This window comes from Aedes albopictus, chromosome 1 (genome assembly GCF_035046485.1).
Source record: "Aedes albopictus strain Foshan chromosome 1, AalbF5, whole genome shotgun sequence".
Lineage (NCBI taxonomy): Eukaryota > Metazoa > Arthropoda > Insecta > Diptera > Culicidae > Aedes > Aedes albopictus.
The window spans coordinates 130671055-130690309 of record NC_085136.1 but is presented as its reverse complement, the minus strand read 5'-3'; the positions used below and the strand labels follow the sequence as shown (position 1 = coordinate 130690309).

Here is a 19255-nt window from a genome sequence, read left to right as displayed (position 1 = left end):
AACAACGAACGTTTTTGGTGCAACGAATGGTGGGTAATTTATCTGTTGAATGACTGACCAAGGCGGAAGATTGATGAAGAGACCTAGTATAGGTATGTCAACTGAATTGGGTCGGAAGGAATGGAAAATAGGTCTCAATGATAACTAGCTGAATAGTTTGGAAATCGAGAAATAGCGTTACAAATCTATGTGATTCAACCAGGGTTGGTGAATGTCATAAAAATGGTATTCGGTTATTTGCCAATTTCATTGCCCCTAGAAAGAAATGTGTATTGACGATATCGTTATGTTACCATAGAACCAGAAGGACGGAAGTTTGAACTAGAAAATGTCATGACATTTTTCCTTGTCATTTCCGTGACATTTTACAACCCTGGATGCAAAAACAAATAGAGCTGAGTACTTTTTTAACGTAATGTAGCTTTTGCCTAGTGTTATATGACCACTTCCAAAGCTATAGACTGAGAGTTTGCGTTGCCAACCGTTCATTTTCGCATTTGTAAACCGTTTACAGGGATAGAAAATGTCACAAAAATGTCATTTCGTTATTTCACTGCTTCTAGAAGGAAATGTAAATCGACGACATCAATGATTATTCATATCTAATCAGCATTATGGATTGGTGATGCTTACGAACATAAATAAATTTGCACCGGAAAAGTGTAGATTGAAAAATGTCATGACATTTTTTTTTTCATGAAATTCCGCGACATTTTCTATCCCTGACCGTGTTGCAGGTGCGATACTCTATGCCCAAGAAAATCAAAGAAATTCCCTTCTGAAAACGAGGAATCCCTTAGGTAGAATGAGGAATCGAATCCACAGAATCGATGACTAAACATCGCAAGGACAAAAGATTGATAGACTAATGGTCGAAACAAATGGAAGGAACAAAAAATGGCATGCAATTTTGAAAATATTCTACTGAGCAGTAATGTTAGATCTCTTTCTTTCAACATATTTTCCTTTCAACGTTTTGAGTTTTCGACATGTTGTCCCTAAGTCTTAGAAAACCTAAAACTAACTCCAACCAGATGAATTGTCGGTTTATAGAGAAGAAGGAACCTCTTCTTAGTGTACGCGCAGTGCTATCCATTTCATTATCACCTCCATAATTAAACCGTTTGAAAACACGAAACAAAACCAATTAGAGACCATGTAGTAACCCATCAAACCCAAAGACGACAACCTGCGCGATGACAGATGGCAAAAGTGGGACAAACCCTTCTGCACTTTTGCATAACCGAAAGACGAGAAGCGCCAAGCCAAGCCGCACTGAACCAATTCAAATTTTTCTCACATTAGTGTATCTGGAGCAAAGCGAGCCAGCAGCCGTCGTATAAGTGTTATGACCGTCATCGTCATGATGATGCTGACTGTTCTTTTATGGGCTGTCTCAACCGAGCCACCCATATTCGCTGCCTGATGTTTACTTTCACCGAAAACAAGAAGAATCGTTTCTTGTAAATTTTGTGACATTAGAGGGAAAAATGCATGGATGTCAGGCCGGGTCGCTTTAGTACCTTTTCGCCGTATGTTACGTCAGTTCGGTCTAACCAACATATGATCGTATGAGTGTGTCATCATCCGCCCTCCCATATGGTTTCAGGAACGGAGGAAATCTTCTTTCTTCTGAGGAATCACCGTAACCAACAGAAGCGCTCTCCGACAGGATGAAAGAAAGCAGATGTTATGAATATATGATTTATACTTTGTTTCTGGAAGCTGGAGTGTTTTCTCTGTCATTTTGGGAAAGATGTTGCGCTGCCACCACACACTCGCATGGTATGCATGCCCTTTTGCACTTATTGTGTCTCGTTTGGATCTGGTGGTGCCAAAGCATATATCTGTTCGTAGATGGTACCCTTTTGGCCACATCTTTAGTAAATTAAGAAAAATGAATGTTTTTATGACCGAAGTGGGCCCCATTTGCTAAATGAGTGTCGACTTTTTGTAGGGGGAAATTAATTTACTTCCCAGTTTGTCAGAAGAAGTGATTGAAAAAAGTTCATCAAAATGCGATCTAGTTACTAAGGCTTAGGTTTTAATTATTTCTTAGCCCTACACATTAGGAACTTGGAATAACAAGCTCGAAAACTGGCTACGCAAGGGTAATGAATTTGTGAGGGAGAAAGATGCTAATGACGTATGGCTTGATTGACGTGAAAATGGATATCAGTTGATGAGTTCGTTCTATGTTACTATTTTACTAATTTAATCCATGAACGTCCAAATGAAGTTGAACGTCCAAATCATCAAATGAAGTTGGTAGCAGTATGAATTCAATACATTATTCTGGTATCTTCATCTTTTTTTGTCTCCACTTATACCATAGTATCACTACTCAAGTCTCTTTCCTCGAGGAATTTGTTGGAAATTCTGGAAAAATCCTTAAAAGAAACTGTGACGAAACCTTCGTGGTATCCCGGAATAAACATTCCAAGAGGCAAGTTAAGGGCCCATATAGCCGAGGCGGTAAACGCACGGGTATTCAGCATGACCATGCTGAGGGTGACGGGTTCGATTCCCGGTCGGTCCAGGATCTTTTCGTAAAGGAAATTTCCTTGACTTCCTTGGGCATAGAGTATCTTCGTGCCTGCCACACGATATACACATGCAAAATGGTCATTGGCAGAGGAAGCTCTCAGTTAATAACTGTGGAAGTGCTCATAGAACACTAAGCTGAGAAGCAGGCTTTGTCCCAGGAGGACGTTACGCCAAGAAGAGGAGAGGAGGAGGCATCTCAGGAGAGAATCTCTAGAGAAATAGCGGAAAAAATCTCGAAAGGAATTCTTGGAAGTATTCTAGTGCGAGTCCCGGGAAGGAACCTTTAATATTTTTTTAGGATGAACCCCGGGAGGAATCCTTTAAGGAATCTTGAGAATAGTCCCGGAAGAAAACTTGGTAAAACAATACTTTATACAATTTCTGAAAGCATTGAAAAAATAACGTGGTCTCTAAAGGGATCCCTGGAAGAATCACTGGAGTCACTGGAGGAATTCCTTGAAGAATTGCTAAAGGTATTCCGGCAATCCGAAGTCAAAATATAAACCCTTTGATCACTGAAGCAAATCCTTAGAAAATCTCGCTGAGATCTCGGGAATGAATATTTGGAGAAATTGCGGAAGAAATTCCGGAATTCTTTATAGAATCTGAAGAGACATCCAAAGATCAATATCTGGAATAATTCCAGGGTAAATTCCTTGACGGATTCATGGAGACATTCCAGAAAAAAACAAGAATCTCGGAATGAAACTCTGTAGAATCCTTGAAAAAAATCATAAAAATGTCCTGGAAAGGATTCTTGGAAGAGTCCCAAAAAGAATCGCTGAAGTTCTAATACAACAACTTAATCTGCTTAAGGTAATTTCTGTATAGATAACCTTTCGATTGCTTCATAAAATATGACGTGACGAATTCGCGTGTCGTGCATATTATACATATTAGTTTTAGAATAACGTCAAACATGTCTATCGTTCGATTCATTCAACGCATATTGGACATTTTCTCAAGGATGCTTTCAAGCAAACTGTTATATACAGTATTTCCCAGTATCTTTCCGTTGGTTCTTGTCGGTGATGCCATGAAAATAATCACGTGATCTGAAATAGCTAAAATACTAGCTCCAATACAGTTCTTGAACCACTTAGCATAGCATTGCACCTAGCATTCATGGTATCTGCTAGAGAAGAAGTATTGAACATAAAACACCCTTCTTGAACAGAATTAGTCATGAATTAACTGATTGGCATGTGATTGATGACGGAGAGTCTTCATCTCACCATCTTTGCACATTTGTATCGTCGTGTAATGGGGTCTTTTTTTATTATCGTACAAATTGGTACGAAGGTTCTCAGAATTGAATGATTTTTTTTCATAGGTAGGGTTCATATACAAAAATTAAATTGAAAAAAACTAAGGGTCGCCTAATTTTCCGGAAAACTGCAGTAGAATACATGCATTTTCCACAGACACCACCTACTTTAAAAATCATAACTCAAGCACGAAGATACATTTTTTGTGAAATCACAAGCAAATTTTCTAAGCAATTCAAAAAAAAAAACAAAATAAAAATAGTTTTCCACTGTTGAGGAAAATCGGTTGGAAATGTCGGGAAAACTATTTTCGAAGTCCGGAAAAATATCCAAAAATAATTTTTTGAAGGGAAATTTGGTAAGCTATATTTTGTAAAATTTTCTTCTGTCTTTTTTTTCGTTATGACCAATTTTGTGGAAATTGTTCAGATGTGATATATGAGCCAATATATTTAAAAAATCATAACTTAAGAACAGCATCGTAGACACAATGTTTTTTTGTGAAATCGTACGCAAATTTTTTCAGCAATTAAAAAAAATAGCACATAAAAATTATTTTCCACAAAATTTTCCACTGTTGAGGAGAACAATTTGGAAAAGTCGGAAAAACTATTTTCGAAGTCCGGAAAAATTCCCAAAACAAATATTTTTGAAAGAAAATGTTGTAAGCCATATTCTGTAAAATTTTCAAGATGTGATTTTACTTTGTTCCTGAGTTATGATAGTTTCCGAAACCACTAAGAGTCACTAGCACATTCGATATCAGCAATGGAGAAATAGATATCTTCATCTTTTTCTCCATCGCTGGTATCGAATGGGTAAGTTCGTTTCATACTATTGTTTTACTGCGAAAATTTAAAGAACGTTCATTGTAAAATAACATGTATAAAATTACTACGATAATCCGACGTGTTTTTTGTACTCATTGAAGCACATTTTGTTTAGTAGATTTCGTTTTGAGAGTTAACTTTGAACGACCATCTGACGCGGGTGGCTAATTTGTTGTAGGTAAATATTAAGAGATCACCTCACGAGGGTGATCGATTGTTTACTTCACACGTTAAGCGAACAAATGCGAGGCAGTCTGCATGACATGATTGAAAATATCAACAGCTAATATCGATTATTAAACTGATTTACTGATCCATGGTTGCACAATTCATCACTTTTCCACGCGAAAACAAATCAAGTCAAGTTATGTAAGCCCATTCCACACAGGACTTAACTGAACACGACGCTGCGCTTAGCTTAGGCTTACATAGTAATGCTTGATAGTAGGAAAGGTATCGTTGAGGTGATTTTAGATTGACACGTACCCTACCCTACTAACAAAAATCCTTCCTGAGACAACCATAGAGATACTGAGATTTTCGGTCTTCATAACAACGGTTGTCTTACTAACATTCCTTCCCATCCTCGATAACCGTAAGGACGTGGCCGCCGCCGTTATTTATGTTGATATAGTTGGGAGCTCTCAGACTGTGTACAAAGAGTCTTGCTGGAATTTCTCAAGCAATTCCTGCTAGAAATTTTTCATGACTTCCTAAGAACAATAACAGCAGAAATTTAATCCAGAAATGCTTGAAAAATCTAAGCAAGAATACTTTTTTTATTTTAAAGACCGGTCCAGAAAGTATGGACGCAGTAAGAAAATACTGGCATTTCAAAACTATTGATGACTAATTCTTTTTGAATACTACATCCTGTTGGTCAACCTATTTTCTCAACATGTATATAGTGTTTTTTGCGATTCCAACAGTTTGTTTTAAAATAACCTTCAGCGGAACATCATCGAAAAAATGTGCACAAACGATGTACAGAGCTTGAAAGGTCACTTAGGAAATGAACGAAATATGGTGGGAGTAAGTGAGAAAATTGTGCAAACAGCAATCATCATCCACGATGGGGATAACACGTTTAAACATAGGCAAAAATTGGGTAAAAAATAAAGACCCTGCTAACCCTCGTTTGTAAAAAACAAATAATGAAGGTGTTCGAGCACAAGAAAAAACCTTCTAACTCACACAAAGCGGGGTATGATCAAAAAAGTTACCATTTCGAATTCCAATGTTCATCGTGGCAAAGAACGTTTGAATTTTCATTTCTATAGTATGCAGAACTGCCAAAATGAAGCCCGAAACAAGAACCATCGATCAGGCCCAGACAACTGAAGATTAGGTGCGTCCATACTTTCTGGGGCAGTCTTTATGTTTATATTTTTTTATGCTTGAACAAATCCTGGCAGGAATTTCTTGAGGTACTCCGAACAATTTCTGTAGGTATTCCAAAGCATTATCTGGAAGAATCCTTGGAGAAATCCTTGGAATTGGACCAATGGAATTCTAGCAAAATTAGTAGATGAATTCCATCCATTTCTGGAGGAATTCGGTAAAGATTCCTCAAAAGATATCTCTAGCAATTTTCTTCTTGGATTTCTCCAGGATTTCCTCCTGGGATTCTCCAAGGATATTTTATTAACAATAGTAGGATGTTGGGGTCAATATGACCCAGACAGACTAGCTGAACGTGCACTACGCCATCGTGGTGCGCCTAGCTTAACATCTTAAGAGGGTTAAACTACTTCCTGGAATTCCTACTAAAATTTATTCAGAGATTTTTTCAAGAATTCCACTAGGAATTCCTCTTGGAATATATCCAATAATTACTGCTGGGATCCTTCAGGAACCCCGGGACTTTCTACTAGAAATTCTTCGGAAATTCTCGCTGCGATTTCTCCAGCGTTTTGAGCAGAAATATCTCCAATTATTGCTTTTGAGAGTATTGCATGGGAAATCCAGAAAAAAAAAACATTCTGAGAATTCCTACCAGAAATGACTAGTGAAATCGCTGAACCAGTACCAGAGCAATCCCAGTAATAGTTCCTAAAATAACACAGCGCAACATTTTTTTGTCTCAAGAGCAAACTTATGTGTTTCCGAAGGATTTTGGGCCGCTGAATCCGAATCCGGGCTCAGATTTGCTTCAACACGTCACAATTTTGAGCTATACCTCAATTTATAGAGCAAAATATGCGATTTTGGGCTTTTTTGACCGCAAGCCATTAGGCATGGAAATATTTTTTTTAAGCAACCAAAAGGTTGAATGGTCAATTAACATCTAAATTAACGATTTATGCAAAATATTTCGTTTTACCTAATCAAATTTAATAGATTTAAGCATTTTATGTTAGTATGAAAACTTGCATGCAACTTTTGGAGGGTGACTTGTATGGGAAATATCGTACCTAACATAAATCGCTTAAAACTATCAAATTCGATTTGGTAAAACGAAATATTTTGCATAAATCGTTAATTTAGATGTTAATTGACCATCTAACCTTTTGGTTGCTTAAAAAAAATATTTCCATGCCTGATGGCTTTCAGTCAAAAAAGCCCAAAATCGCATATTTTGCCCTATAAATTGAGGTATAGCTCAAAATTGTGACGTGTTGGAGCAAATCTGAGCCCGGATTCGGATTCAGCGGCCCAAAATCCTTCGGAGACACATAAGTTTGCTCTTGAGACAATAAAATGTTGCGCTGTATAATCGGAGCAATTTCTGGAGGAATTCTTGGAGAAATATATCGAGGAATTCTAGCAAAATTTGTAGCTGAATCCCATCCATTTCTGGAGGAATTCCATAAAGATTTCTCAAAAGATATCTTTAGCAATTTCCTCCTAGGATTCCTCCAGGATTTTCTTCTGGATTTCTTCAAGAGAATTCTCTTAAGCTACTTCCTGAAATTCCTGATATAATTCCTTCAGAGGTTTTTCCAGGATTCCACTAGGAATTCCTCTTGGAATATATCCAGTAATTACTACTGGGAGAATTCCTCCTGGAATTCTTCAGGGAAAATCTCTTAAACCACTTCCTGAAATTCTTGAAATAATTCCTTCAAAGATTTTTTCAAGGATCCACTAGCAATTCCTTTTGGAATATATCCAGTAATTACTGCTGTAATTCAGGAACTTCGAAACTTTCTACTAGAACACGTCTACTCGCGTTCGGTAATTTTTACCGAATTCTCAACAGCTGAGCGTACGGTAATGGATTTTCAACGAAATTCTGTAAAAAATACCAAATTTCGGTAAAAGGTTGTCGTTTATCTGTCAAACTCTAATGAAGTTCGGTGAAAGTTGCTAACTTCACCGAACTTACTCGGTAAAGCAAACTTAACCTTCCGTAACTCGCGCGGTTGGTCAACCCCACCAGCACCACGGTAATGCTAAGCACAAAAAGCGAGATTTTTTCAACGTGTTTTAAGAAATACAACAGCGCGATTGCTTGAGGGTTTACGGTTGAGATTTCGATATAGCATCACCGAAGTCGTGATTTTTTCTTAGTGTGAATTTCTTCGGAAATTCTCGCTAAGATTTCTCCAACGTTTGAGCAAGAATTGCTCTTGAGAGCATTGTATGAGAAATCCAGAAAAAAATCCTGGAAGATTCCTACCAGAAAATGTCTTGTGGAATCCCTGTAGCAGTACTGGAGCAATCTCAGTAGTAAGGTACACCGGGGCAAGTTGAAACGGGTGGGGCAAGTTGAAACAGCGGGTTAACATGATGTTATCCAATGATGGTGAACAGCTTGAATGCCAAAACACATAGTTTTTGATTCAAGCAATCTTTCGGCGAAAGAAATATTTCCAAATTGTATTGAAAACTATTCCAAAACTTGGTGTCGGGGCTGTTGGGCGTGATTGAAAGTCGTACCGGTTTTGATAGCAAATTCTTTAATATGCGATGTGGTGTTGTTGTTGTTGTTGCTTCAAACTGTAACATGGTTATGGTTAGTATTTTCTCACTGCGTTACGTATTTTATTAGTACTTACAATTCGGTGAACTTTAGGCTTCTTGCACGCCCTTTTCTAACCTCAATCGAGTACTGAGGACCGACGACCTGAAGTGTATAATTTTAGTATGGAACATTTTCTTTACAAATTTCTAGTGCTTACTTTTCGTTACCGCATAAACAATGAACGACGGAGCACCTGACTATGAATCGGACTCGGACACTGACTGGGCTATGTGGAATGGTCACTAACTTACTGCGAATCTGAAACCGGACAAACTGAACTTAAAAACCGATCTCTAGAACTTTACAAACGGATGAACCTAACCACTGCACTAGTCGTTCAGTGAAAGCAAAAACACTTCAGCGAAAGCAAAAGATAATACTTTTCTGTATACTGGATTAATATAGGAAAACTAATGGACGATTTCTTCAGCAATCGTGATCTTCGCACTTCACCTTTACTGAAAATGTGCTAACTGAGAACCGGAAATAGATATGTGACAGCTCGCATTCTGATGGTGACAGCTGTCACTCGTATCGCCGCGACGCTTCGACCGTGGAAAGCGACGCTTCCGAATCGGTTGGTGGCAGGGTTGCCAGCTGGCCATCTTCTGCGTCGACAGTCTCCCCCGGGTGTAGTCCGGAAGCCTCCGGAACTTCACGAAGTTGTAAATCCAGCAGCGCCAACCGTGACACCGGCCTACGTAGAGTCCTGTCCCCAATCTGTACGACGGCTTGTCGATGCCGGCCATCCGGGCTCGGAATCATATGGATGATTCGACCGCGTTCCCACTTGCTGCGTCCCGTCGATTCCGCGACCATTACCAGGTCTCCTGTTTTCAGCGATCGAGTTTCTTCAAACCATTTTGGTTGCCGACGGATTATCGGCAGGTATTCCGTTAGCCAGCGTTTCCAGAAAGTATCCAGCTGGCGCTGTATCAGCTCCCAGGATCTTCCCAAGATTTCTCGACGTACGAGTTCGCTGGTTCGATTGCAAACTGTGTCTCTGACTGCTTCGCTTCCTTTTGCCCCGTTGGAACTCAACAGCAGAAAATGGTTTGGCGTGAGTGCCTCTGCTTCGCTAGACTCGAGCGGCATATACGTCAGAGGCCTTGAGTTGACTATGTTTTCCGCCTCCACGACCAGTGTCTGCAGTTCCTCGTCATCAAGCTTCCCCTCGGCGTACGCATCCATCATTGCGGCCTTCACAGACTGTACCATACGTTCCCACGCTCCACCCATATGTGGGGCTCCAGGTGGGATGAAGCTCCATTTAGTGTTGGTGTTTGTGAAGGTGTTCGACAGTCCCTGGCCAATTTGATATCGCAGAACTCGTTCGGCTCCTTGGAAGTTGGTCCCATTGTCGCTGAAGAATTCAGCAGGTGGGCCCCGGCGACCCACGAATCTGCGGACGCAGGAGATACACGACTCCGTTGACAAGCTGTAGGCGACTTCGAGGTGGACGGCTCGTACTGTCAGGCACGTGAACAGTGCGATCCATCTTTTGACGTTGGAGCGTCCCAGCTTCACCAGCAGCGGTCCGAAATAGTCCACGCCAGTGTAGGTGAAGGCACGCTCATGGTGAGCCAGTCGAGCAGGAGGAAGAGGTGCCATCAATGGAATTACTGGCTTTGCCCGACGGATCTTACAGACGTTGCAGTCGCGGCTAACTTGTCTAACTATCATTCGAAGTCTTGGAATGTTGTACAGCTGACGAATCTCGTTGACCACGGTTTCCGAATTGCCATGGCGGTACTGCTGATGATATCTGCGAACAAGTAGCTTCGTTACGTGATGGTTTCTTGGGAGGATGATAGGATGGCGCACGCTGTAAGAGACGCCCTCAACTGCACCGATTCTACCACGTTCACGCAGCAGGCCGCTGTCATCCAGAAACGGTATTAAACGATAGATGGAGCTGTGCTTCCCAATCGCCTCTTGCCCCAGTTCGTTCGCGTTCTTATTGGAAAGCGCGGCGATTTCATCCGGATAGGATTCACGCTGCACCAATCTGAAAATCGTCTCTTCTGCTGTTCGAAGTTCAACCGGAGCTGTCCGGTTCGTTTCGGCTTCACCTTAACCAAGTTGTTCACGAATCGGAGGGCGTAGGCAGTCGCCCGCAGCAGGAATGGGAACACTCACTTTCAAAGAGTTACACTCACTTGCTATTTTCTCAGCTCAGAAGCGTGCAATCAAGAAACGATGTATGGACGACTTTTGCCTTGTGGTTTTGTCTAAAACTTTGCCGAATAGAGTAGGGGTCGCACACGCATACCGAAGTCGTGAGGGAGTTGCAAAGGCAACTCTCCACGAGGTGAATGTAAATTACACTCACCTCGTGGAGAGTCGCTTTCACAGCTCTGTCACGACTTTGGGACTCGTGTGCAACCCCTACTCTATTCGGCAAAGTTTTAGACAAAACCACAAGGCAAAAGTCGTCCATACATCGTTTCTTGATTGCACGCTTCTGAGATGAGAAAATAGCAAGTGAGTGTAACGCTTTGAAAGTGAGTGTTCCCATCCTTGGCCCGCAGAAGCCGGTCCCACGAGGAGAACCGAACAAAATCCAGTACCGGGTCGAACGAGCAATGAAAGAGGATCGTTGCACGCATTTCTTCGGTAGTTTCGGTCACTGCTTCTTTGGGGCGTGGCCATTCGGATTCCGGCGAACGCAGAAAAGTGGGTCCGTGAAACCACTTGCTGTCTTGGTTGAAGTACGGGCCGCTACCCCATTTGGTCGCTTCATCGGCTGGATTAGATTTCGACGGCACCCATCTCCAATCGGCTGCGGTAGTGTTTTCTAGAATCTCGCCGACTCTAAAGGATACGAACTGCCGATAATTCCTGGGATCAGCCTTGATCCAGGCCAGGGCCGTTCTGGAATCTGTCCAAAACACCGTCTTCGATACAGGAATGTAGTGGTTATCTCGGACGAACTTGGACCAACGAACACCTAAGACGCACCCTTGCAACTCTAGTCTTGGAATCGAACACGGCTTTAGTGGAGCGACTTTCGATTTGGCCGCAATCAGGCAGCATTGTGGATCGGTTCCGTGGTTCAGTGTACGCAAGTAGATTGCGCAAGAGTAGGCTACCTCGCTCGCATCAACGAATACGTGGAGTTCAGATTCGCGGTAGGTCGTCTGATCTGCGTGACGGAAGTAACATCTGGGAATTCGTAACTCAGTGATGTACTCAATCATCTGTATCCATCGCTGCCACTTCGTGAAAACTTCCGCGCTGACTTGCTCGTCCCACCCGGTACCTTCTCTCCAAAGGTCTTGGATCAGGACTTTGCCGTGGATGAGGAACGGTGATAGCAGTCCCAATGGATCGAACAATGTCATCACGCATCGCAGTACTTGCCTCTTCGTCGGCCGTGTAGACGTTCGCATTAACGTTTGTACCTCTTCGCTCATCTGGCTAGAAAAACTCAGCTCATCGGTTTGAGGTGTCCAGAGCATCCCCAGAACCCTTTCTGTTTTCGCAGTGTCCATCAGAATTAGATGCTTATCTGCGTCGGCTTGCACTTCCCCAATGCGTTCTAACACCTCGCCGCTGTTCGACCGCCAGTTGTGTAGCTTGAATCCTCCGTTGCCATGTACGATCCGTACCTCGCTTGCTACTTTCGCAGCCTCGTCGGTCGTACTGAAACTCGCTAGGTAATCGTCTACGTAGTGGTCGTCCACAATGGCTTTGGCAGCTTCAGGATACAGCTCGCGGTGTTGCTCGGCATTCCGATTCTTGACAAACTGCGCCGATGCTGGAGAACACGTGCTGCCGAAGGTGGCAACGTCCATCAAGTAGATTGACGGTTTCTCGGACGGCTTATTGCGCCACAGAAAACGCTGGGAATTCTTGTCTTCTTCTCGGATTCTGATTTGGCGGAACATCTCTTGGATATCCGAGCTAACCGCCACACCGTACAAACGGAATCGAAACAGGATTGCCGGAAGAGAAGATAGCTGGTCCGGCCCTTTCAGGAGTGCGCTGTTCAGCGATACACCTTCGACCTTGGCCGCTGCATCCCAAATGACTCGAACTTTTTCCGGCTTCTTGGGATTCATCACCGCTCCGATTGGCAGGTACCATACTCGTCTGGGATCTGCGGCCTCCATTTCCGCGCTCGTCGCTCGATGCGCATATCCTTTCACCTCGTATTCGCGAATTTGCCGGTGAAGATTCTCTTTAAGTACCGGGTCGCGATCCATTCTGCGCTCCAAACATTCCAAACGCCGCACTGCCATAGGATAGCTGTTTGGAAACTCAATGTCGTCGTCTTTCCAAATCAGTCCCGTTTCGAAACGGTTCCCAACTCGACGGGTTGTAGTTTCCATTAAGATCAGTGCTCGCTCGTCTTCCTTCGTCAGCGGGATCTCCGTCGGCCCAGCGCCTGCCCCTTCAATGGCGAAGAAATCTTTCACCGACTCATGGAGCGATTTGTCACACGAGCATTCGCAAATGTGGAAACTGTAGGATTCGCTATTACTGTTTCCACGAGGACCGTAGACGCACCATCCAAGTCTAGTCTTCACTGCAACTGGCGATGTACCGTCACCCTCGCGCACCTTCAGCGGAAGGGCCAGACGCAAATTGTCTACGCCGATGAGTATTCTTGGCGTTGCATCGCGGTAGCTTGTGAGGGGAATTCCTTTCAGGTGGTCGTGCTTCTTTACTGCTTCATCCACCTCGAAACTTTGACAGGGCAGTCCAAGATTGCTGACGGTTCTTACATTCAGGAGCTTATGTCGCTTGTCCTGGCCGATCCCATTGATCTCGATCGTGACCTGCTGAGAGTCCTTCTCCTCGCGCGATGTGTTTCCCGTCCACCGAAGGCATAGTGGGAGCTTGGTACCTTTCACCCCGAGCGAGGACACCAACTCGCTTTCCACCAATGTCAGATCGGAACCTTCATCCAGAAAAGCGAAGGTATTGATCGAACCCTTAGTCCCGTGCAAAGTCACTGGGATGATTCGAAATAGCATCGAGGAGGTCAAGCGGCGATGGGTGTGGTTCTCTGCTATCTGCATCGCGTGCTCTGCTGACTTCGGTGGCCCTCTGGGAGAGTGAAGAAGAGTGTGGTGGCGAAACTGGCAGCCGTCGATGTCGCAAATGTTTCGGCCTCGGCATCCCCGCCGTCCATGGTTAAACAGACAGTTCTGGCATAAGCCTAACGACCGAACTCGACGCCAGCGATCGTCGACATGCAGCTGCTTGAACGCATTACATTCGCGTACTCGATGTCCTCCTTTGTTACAGTGGGCGCAGACAATCTGCTTCGGAGGCTCTGGATCACTCGATGAATCTGCCGCTCTGCTGGATCGCTCCGCGGCATGAGAGTTGACGTACGCTCTGTCCTTCGGTCGATCACGTCCATAGTTCCGTTTCTCCGGCTCGAAGGTCACTACACTGGTCGCATCCCTTACCACCGACGCCATATAGTCGCCGAAGGTTTTCAGATCGACTTGCTGGAATCCTCGTCTGTAGCCGGCCCACATCATCCGTTGATCGGCGGGAAGTTTTGCTACGAGCTCTTGAAGCAGGGATGGGTTCGAGAGATGAGCGCGTTCGTTCGCAGCTTCGATGTGGTCACACAATGCCTGCACTGCCATACCAAAATCAATAAGCCCCTCCAACTTGTCCGACTTGGGGGCCGGAATTTCACGTACTTTGCGTAGCAGAGCGTTGATCAGCAATTCTGGGCGTCCGAACCTCAAACGAAGTGTCTCAATTACCTGCGGCACCGCTGCTGGTAGCACCAACCGACTGCGCACCGTTTCGAGCGCGGATCCTGATAAGCACCGCTGGAGGTGGAGCATGTTTTCACCATCGGAGAATCCGCAAGCTTCGGTCGTGTAGCGATAGTTGAAGATCGGCCATTCCGCTGGGTCACCGCTGAATCGAGGAAGGTCCTTGGCCAGGGACTGCCTTGCTGCTAGCTGCTGCTGTGTGGGTCGAACTGGATCTTGTTGGGGAATCACTTGATTTTGCTGGTAGCTTTCTGACTGACGAGGGAACTGAGACGTTTCAACCGTACGCGAGGGGGGATTACGCGTTAACAACCCGGTTGACTGAGACTTGCGCTGAATGTCAGGAAGATCGAAATCGTTCGAGTGCGCGGGGAGATCTCGCAGCTGCTCTCGAGAGTTAGTGGGAGGCGAACTCATTTCATTTGGGCGCGCGACGAATCGCAGCTGCTCTCGGGCAATTGGATTATTGGTCGTGGGGCAACAATCAGGGACGAATTTGATCGTATTTTCAATAGAATGACTCAAGGCTTGACGCTTACCTGGGGGTTCCATGTCGTTCGGACGTATTTCAGCTGGTTCGGCTGCTCGACTTACCGAGGGCTGGCTTGTTTGGCCTACCAAATGCTTCAACGGCCAGATTTCATCCGGTGATGTGGATCCTCCTACTGCTCCGGCGTCGGATCGATAATCGGAGTGCATCCGATCGTCTTCAGTGACCGCAAGCAACGATCGATTTGCTTTCGGTATGGTTCCCGTCTGGCTCACAACGCGCGATGTGCTCGCTGCTGATTGTGGTGGGGGTTTCTTCTTCGGATTTTCCGCATCCGATCTTTGAGCAGACTCTTGGGTTGCTCCTGTAGTCTGACATCCTTCCAAGAGCTTACGACACAGTTCCAACTGGGCATGTAGGTCTGACATTTCGTCTCGTGTAGGATTGGCGCGCTTCTCGCACTGCTCAACCCGGGCTTTGAGCTCTTGGAAGGCAACTTGGGGGTTCTTCTTACCTTGGAGGTATTTTACGGTTTTCGGTTCCAACGCTGTGAGGGGAATCGAAATCATAATTGGAGCAGCTGAGTTGGGGGCGTCAAACTGTGTCTTCGAACGACGATCCGACGGGCCTACAGGTGTTTCGGCAAGGGCCGTTGTTCCGATGTGTTTACTGGGTGCCGATGCAGTGATCTTGACGTTCACACCACTGAGTAAACTGCCGCCGTGATGGTTGTCCGTCTCTTCGTCGAACGCTTTATCGATTAATTGCTGCTGCTCGTCCAAATGGCGACGTTGGAGCTCTAATTCCAGACGAGCGCGCTCCAATCGTTGACGTTCAACTAGCTGACTCAGGCAGACTGAGATTGTTGATGTTGCGCTGGATCGGGTTGAAGTGGTTCGCACTGAGATGACGTCATCGGTTTGCTGGGCGGTGCAGTCGCCGCATACAAACGATCTCCCTGCGACACTTTCATTCACTCCGGCGCACGAATAATGTTTCCAGATGTCACAATGGTCGCACTGGACCATGTCCTCCGCACTATCCGGACGTTGGCAGGCCGCACAACTGGATTCCTCCACGTGTCCTTCGGTTGCCCTTGAAGTCCGGCTCTCGTCCATGTTGGCACGAATTTTTGAAGATTGTCGGGGCTGTTGGCATTGGCGAAACTACGGACTTTTACCAGGGGGTGCACTACAAACAAATATTCATTAGTTCATCCATTCATCATTCATCGCCCCATATCTCACAACAGTGCAGTAAAATTCTAGGGGGTGCCTGGCACCCCCAGTAGTTTCGCCTATGGCTGTTGGGCGTGATTGAAAGTCGTACCGGTTTTGATAGCAAATTCTTTAATATGCGATGTGGTGTTGTTGTTGTTGTTGCTTCAAACTGTAACATGGTTATGGTTAGTATTTTCTCACTGCGTTACGTATTTTATTAGTACTTACAATTCGGTGAACTTTAGGCTTCTTGCACGCCCTTTTCTAACCTCAATCGAGTACTGAGGACCGACGACCTGAAGTGTTTAATTTTAGTATGGAACATTTTCTTTACAAATTTCTAGTGCTTACTTTTCGTTACCGCATAAACAATGAACGACGGAGCACCTGACTATGAATCGGACTCGGGCACTGACTGGGCTATGTGGAATGGTCACTAACTTACTGCGAATCTGAAACCGGACAAACTGAACTTTAAAACCGATCTCTAGAACTTTACAAACGGATGAAACTAACCACTGCACTAGTCGTTCAGTGAAAGCAAAAACACTTCAGCGAAAGCAAAAGATAATACTTTTCTGTATACTGGATTAATATAGGAAAACTAATGGACGATTTCTTCAGCAATCGTGATCTTCGCACTTCACCTTTACTGAAAATGTGCTAACTGAGAACCGGAAATAGATATGTGACAGCTCGCATTCTGATGGTGACAGCTGTCACTCGTATCGCCGCAACGCTTCGACCGTGGAAAGCGACGCTTCCGAATCGGTTGGTGGCAGGGTTGCCAGCTGGCCATCTTCTGCGTCGACACTTGGTGTTTCATCTTGCCCCACCCGTTTCAACTTGCCCCGGTGTACCTTAGTTCCTAAAATTATGACAAGGGGATTCACAGAAGAAATACTATATTTCTGGACAAATCCATGAATAAATTACAGCAAAAACTGCTGGAGGAATCCCAACAAGAATGCCTAGCCAGAGGAAGTCTTGAATGAATCCGTGTAGAAATTTATGGAGAAATCCATGAAAGAATCATTGGAAAATCTCTGGAAGAACCACAGGGTTAGTTTAAGGTAACAAGTCCAGGTTTATTATCAAGAATTTTCAAAAGAACTCCGTGAAATATTCTTTGAAATTCTTTCAAGAGTTTTTGACAGAAATAACTACAAATATTTAGCAGGAGAGACAAATACTCAAATCTATCGAATTTAAGAGTTTCTCCAGAATACAGGCGAAGATGACTTATTGAGAGGCGCACACGATACCTCTCGGCTAACGAAATAGTTTCTGCGTATCTACTGGAATGAGTTAGTCGTCCGCGGAAGATTTGGAAGTTTGCTTGCCGGGAGTTGGTTAGTTGGCAAAAAACAGTGTGCGTGGAGGATTCAGAAGTTTACTTTCCGAGAGTTGATTAGTTGGAGAAAATGTAAAAAGTGTACGCGGACGAATCGGATTCGGAAGTTCAATTGCCGGAACATTGAGATTCATAAATATGTGTGCCAGAAGTTGGTTAGTCGGTGCAAAAAGTAAACGATACACGCGGAAGATTCGGAAGTTCGTTTGTCGGGAGCTTGTGATTCGGCGCGAAAAATTCGGAAGTTCGCTTGCCGGGAGTTGGCAAGTCGGCAGAAAAAGTATACAGTGTACGTGGAGGATTCGGTAATTCTCGGATACTTTTTCAAAACGACGTATAATACACGCAAATCCTATGTTGATACGTCGTTTTGAATAAGTACCAGAGAATTATTTTTTTTTTCGGTTCGACGACTAGAGACTCAGCGAGTGGTGTGAACGTTTGAGGATTGAATATGGTTTGGAGGGTATTCTTAGCAAACACAGAAACCCAGCTAAATAAGATGAGTTCGTTCCTTGTTCCTTACACCCATAAGAAGGGTATAAATACCGCTTGGAAAACCGACTTTCGATCCGAGGCCCGCAGGGCCGAGTCACATATACCAATCAACTCAGCTCGACGAATTGAGCAAATGTCTGTATGTGTGTGTGTGTGTGTGTGTGTGTGTGTGTGTGTGTGTGTGTGTGTGTGTGTGTGTGTGTGTGTGTGTGTGTGTGTGTGTGTGTGTGTGTGTGTGTGTGTGTGTGTGTGTGTGTGTGTGTGTGTGTGTGTGTGTGTGTGTGTGTGTGTGTGTGTGTGTGTGTGTGTGTGTGTGTGTGTGTGTGTGTGTGTGTGTGTGTGTGTGTGTGTGTGTGTGTGTGTGTGTATGTTTTTTTTTCCTCCCAACCTCCCAAGCAGAGAAAACCGATTGGAAAAACTCTGCTACACCTTGACGCCTCGATCCCCCTGGTACCACTGATATGCGACTGCTTCAGGGGGGGCAATGCGCTCATGCGCTCTTCTGCTATTGTGCTCATGCACTTTTTGTCGCTTCTAAATTTGTTATTCTAGTCATTCTCGTTTTCGTACCTAACCTATCGCCATTCAGCGACACAGTTAGTACAAACATACACCAAATTTGTTATTCTAAAATTAAATTTGTTATTCTAGTCGTTCTCGTGTTCGTACCTAACCTATCGCCATTCAGCGACACAGTTAGCACAAACACACACCAAATTTGTTATTCTAATACCACCAGCAAGTACTTCGGATCATACTGAGTTTCTCCGAGGAACGGTGCCGTTTTAGCACTCCAGTTTTTCGCGCACGACTCGGATAGTCCCCGACGGTGGATCTACCCTACGCCGACAAAGACTTCCCCGGCAGTGGAACATCTTCCGAAACCGTTTCTTCCCGGACAGGTGCCGAGGTCTCTCCTGCGATTCCGGTTGGAGACTGGCTTCCGGTTCACAGGCGCCCCGACGACCAAGTTCCGGTGCTTCTCCGCGATATACTCGGTCTAGTCCCCGGCGGTGGACGGACCTAGCCTACTCCGACAGAGAAAGACCCCGACGGTGGAAGTTCTCTCGACACCGATGTTTTCATCCCGACCAGTAAGGTGCCGAAGTCGACCCGGCGATTCCGGTTGGTGGTAGACTTCCGGTTCACCGGCGCTCCGACGACCAAAAACCGGTACTACGCAACGGACGACTCAGTCATGTCCCCGGCGGTGGATCAAGCCTACTCCGATCGCGTTCCGGCGCTCTCTGGTCTTCGCGCCACTTCCTTTGCAGCGCGGACAGCATCCTCGTTACTGCTCTGTCGACAGCGTTCCACGTAGCTTCGTCGCGACA

General features: G+C 44.7%; 2 protein-coding genes across 7 annotated transcripts in view; both read right to left on the bottom strand.

Moving 5' to 3' along the window:
- The window catches only part of LOC109422974 (protein sidekick), a 385272-nt gene that overhangs the window by 348312 nt on the left and 17705 nt on the right, over window positions 1-19255 (bottom strand). The gene's annotated exons all lie outside the window — the stretch shown is intronic.
- On the bottom strand, window positions 7195-19102 carry LOC115260585 (uncharacterized). Of its 2 annotated transcripts, XM_062845390.1 has the most exons (4): window positions 16586-19102; window positions 8935-16521; window positions 8770-8870; window positions 7195-8714 (listed from the first exon to the last, which is right to left on the bottom strand). In XM_062845390.1, the coding sequence occupies exon 2, from the start codon at window positions 15965-15967 to the stop codon at window positions 11021-11023; it is 4947 nt and encodes a 1648-aa protein (XP_062701374.1). In that variant the 5' UTR covers window positions 15968-16521; window positions 16586-19102; the 3' UTR covers window positions 7195-8714; window positions 8770-8870; window positions 8935-11020. The 2 variants fall into 2 exon arrangements, with proteins under 2 accessions (XP_062701374.1, XP_062701373.1); XM_062845389.1 differs by having other exon boundaries at window positions 8935-19102.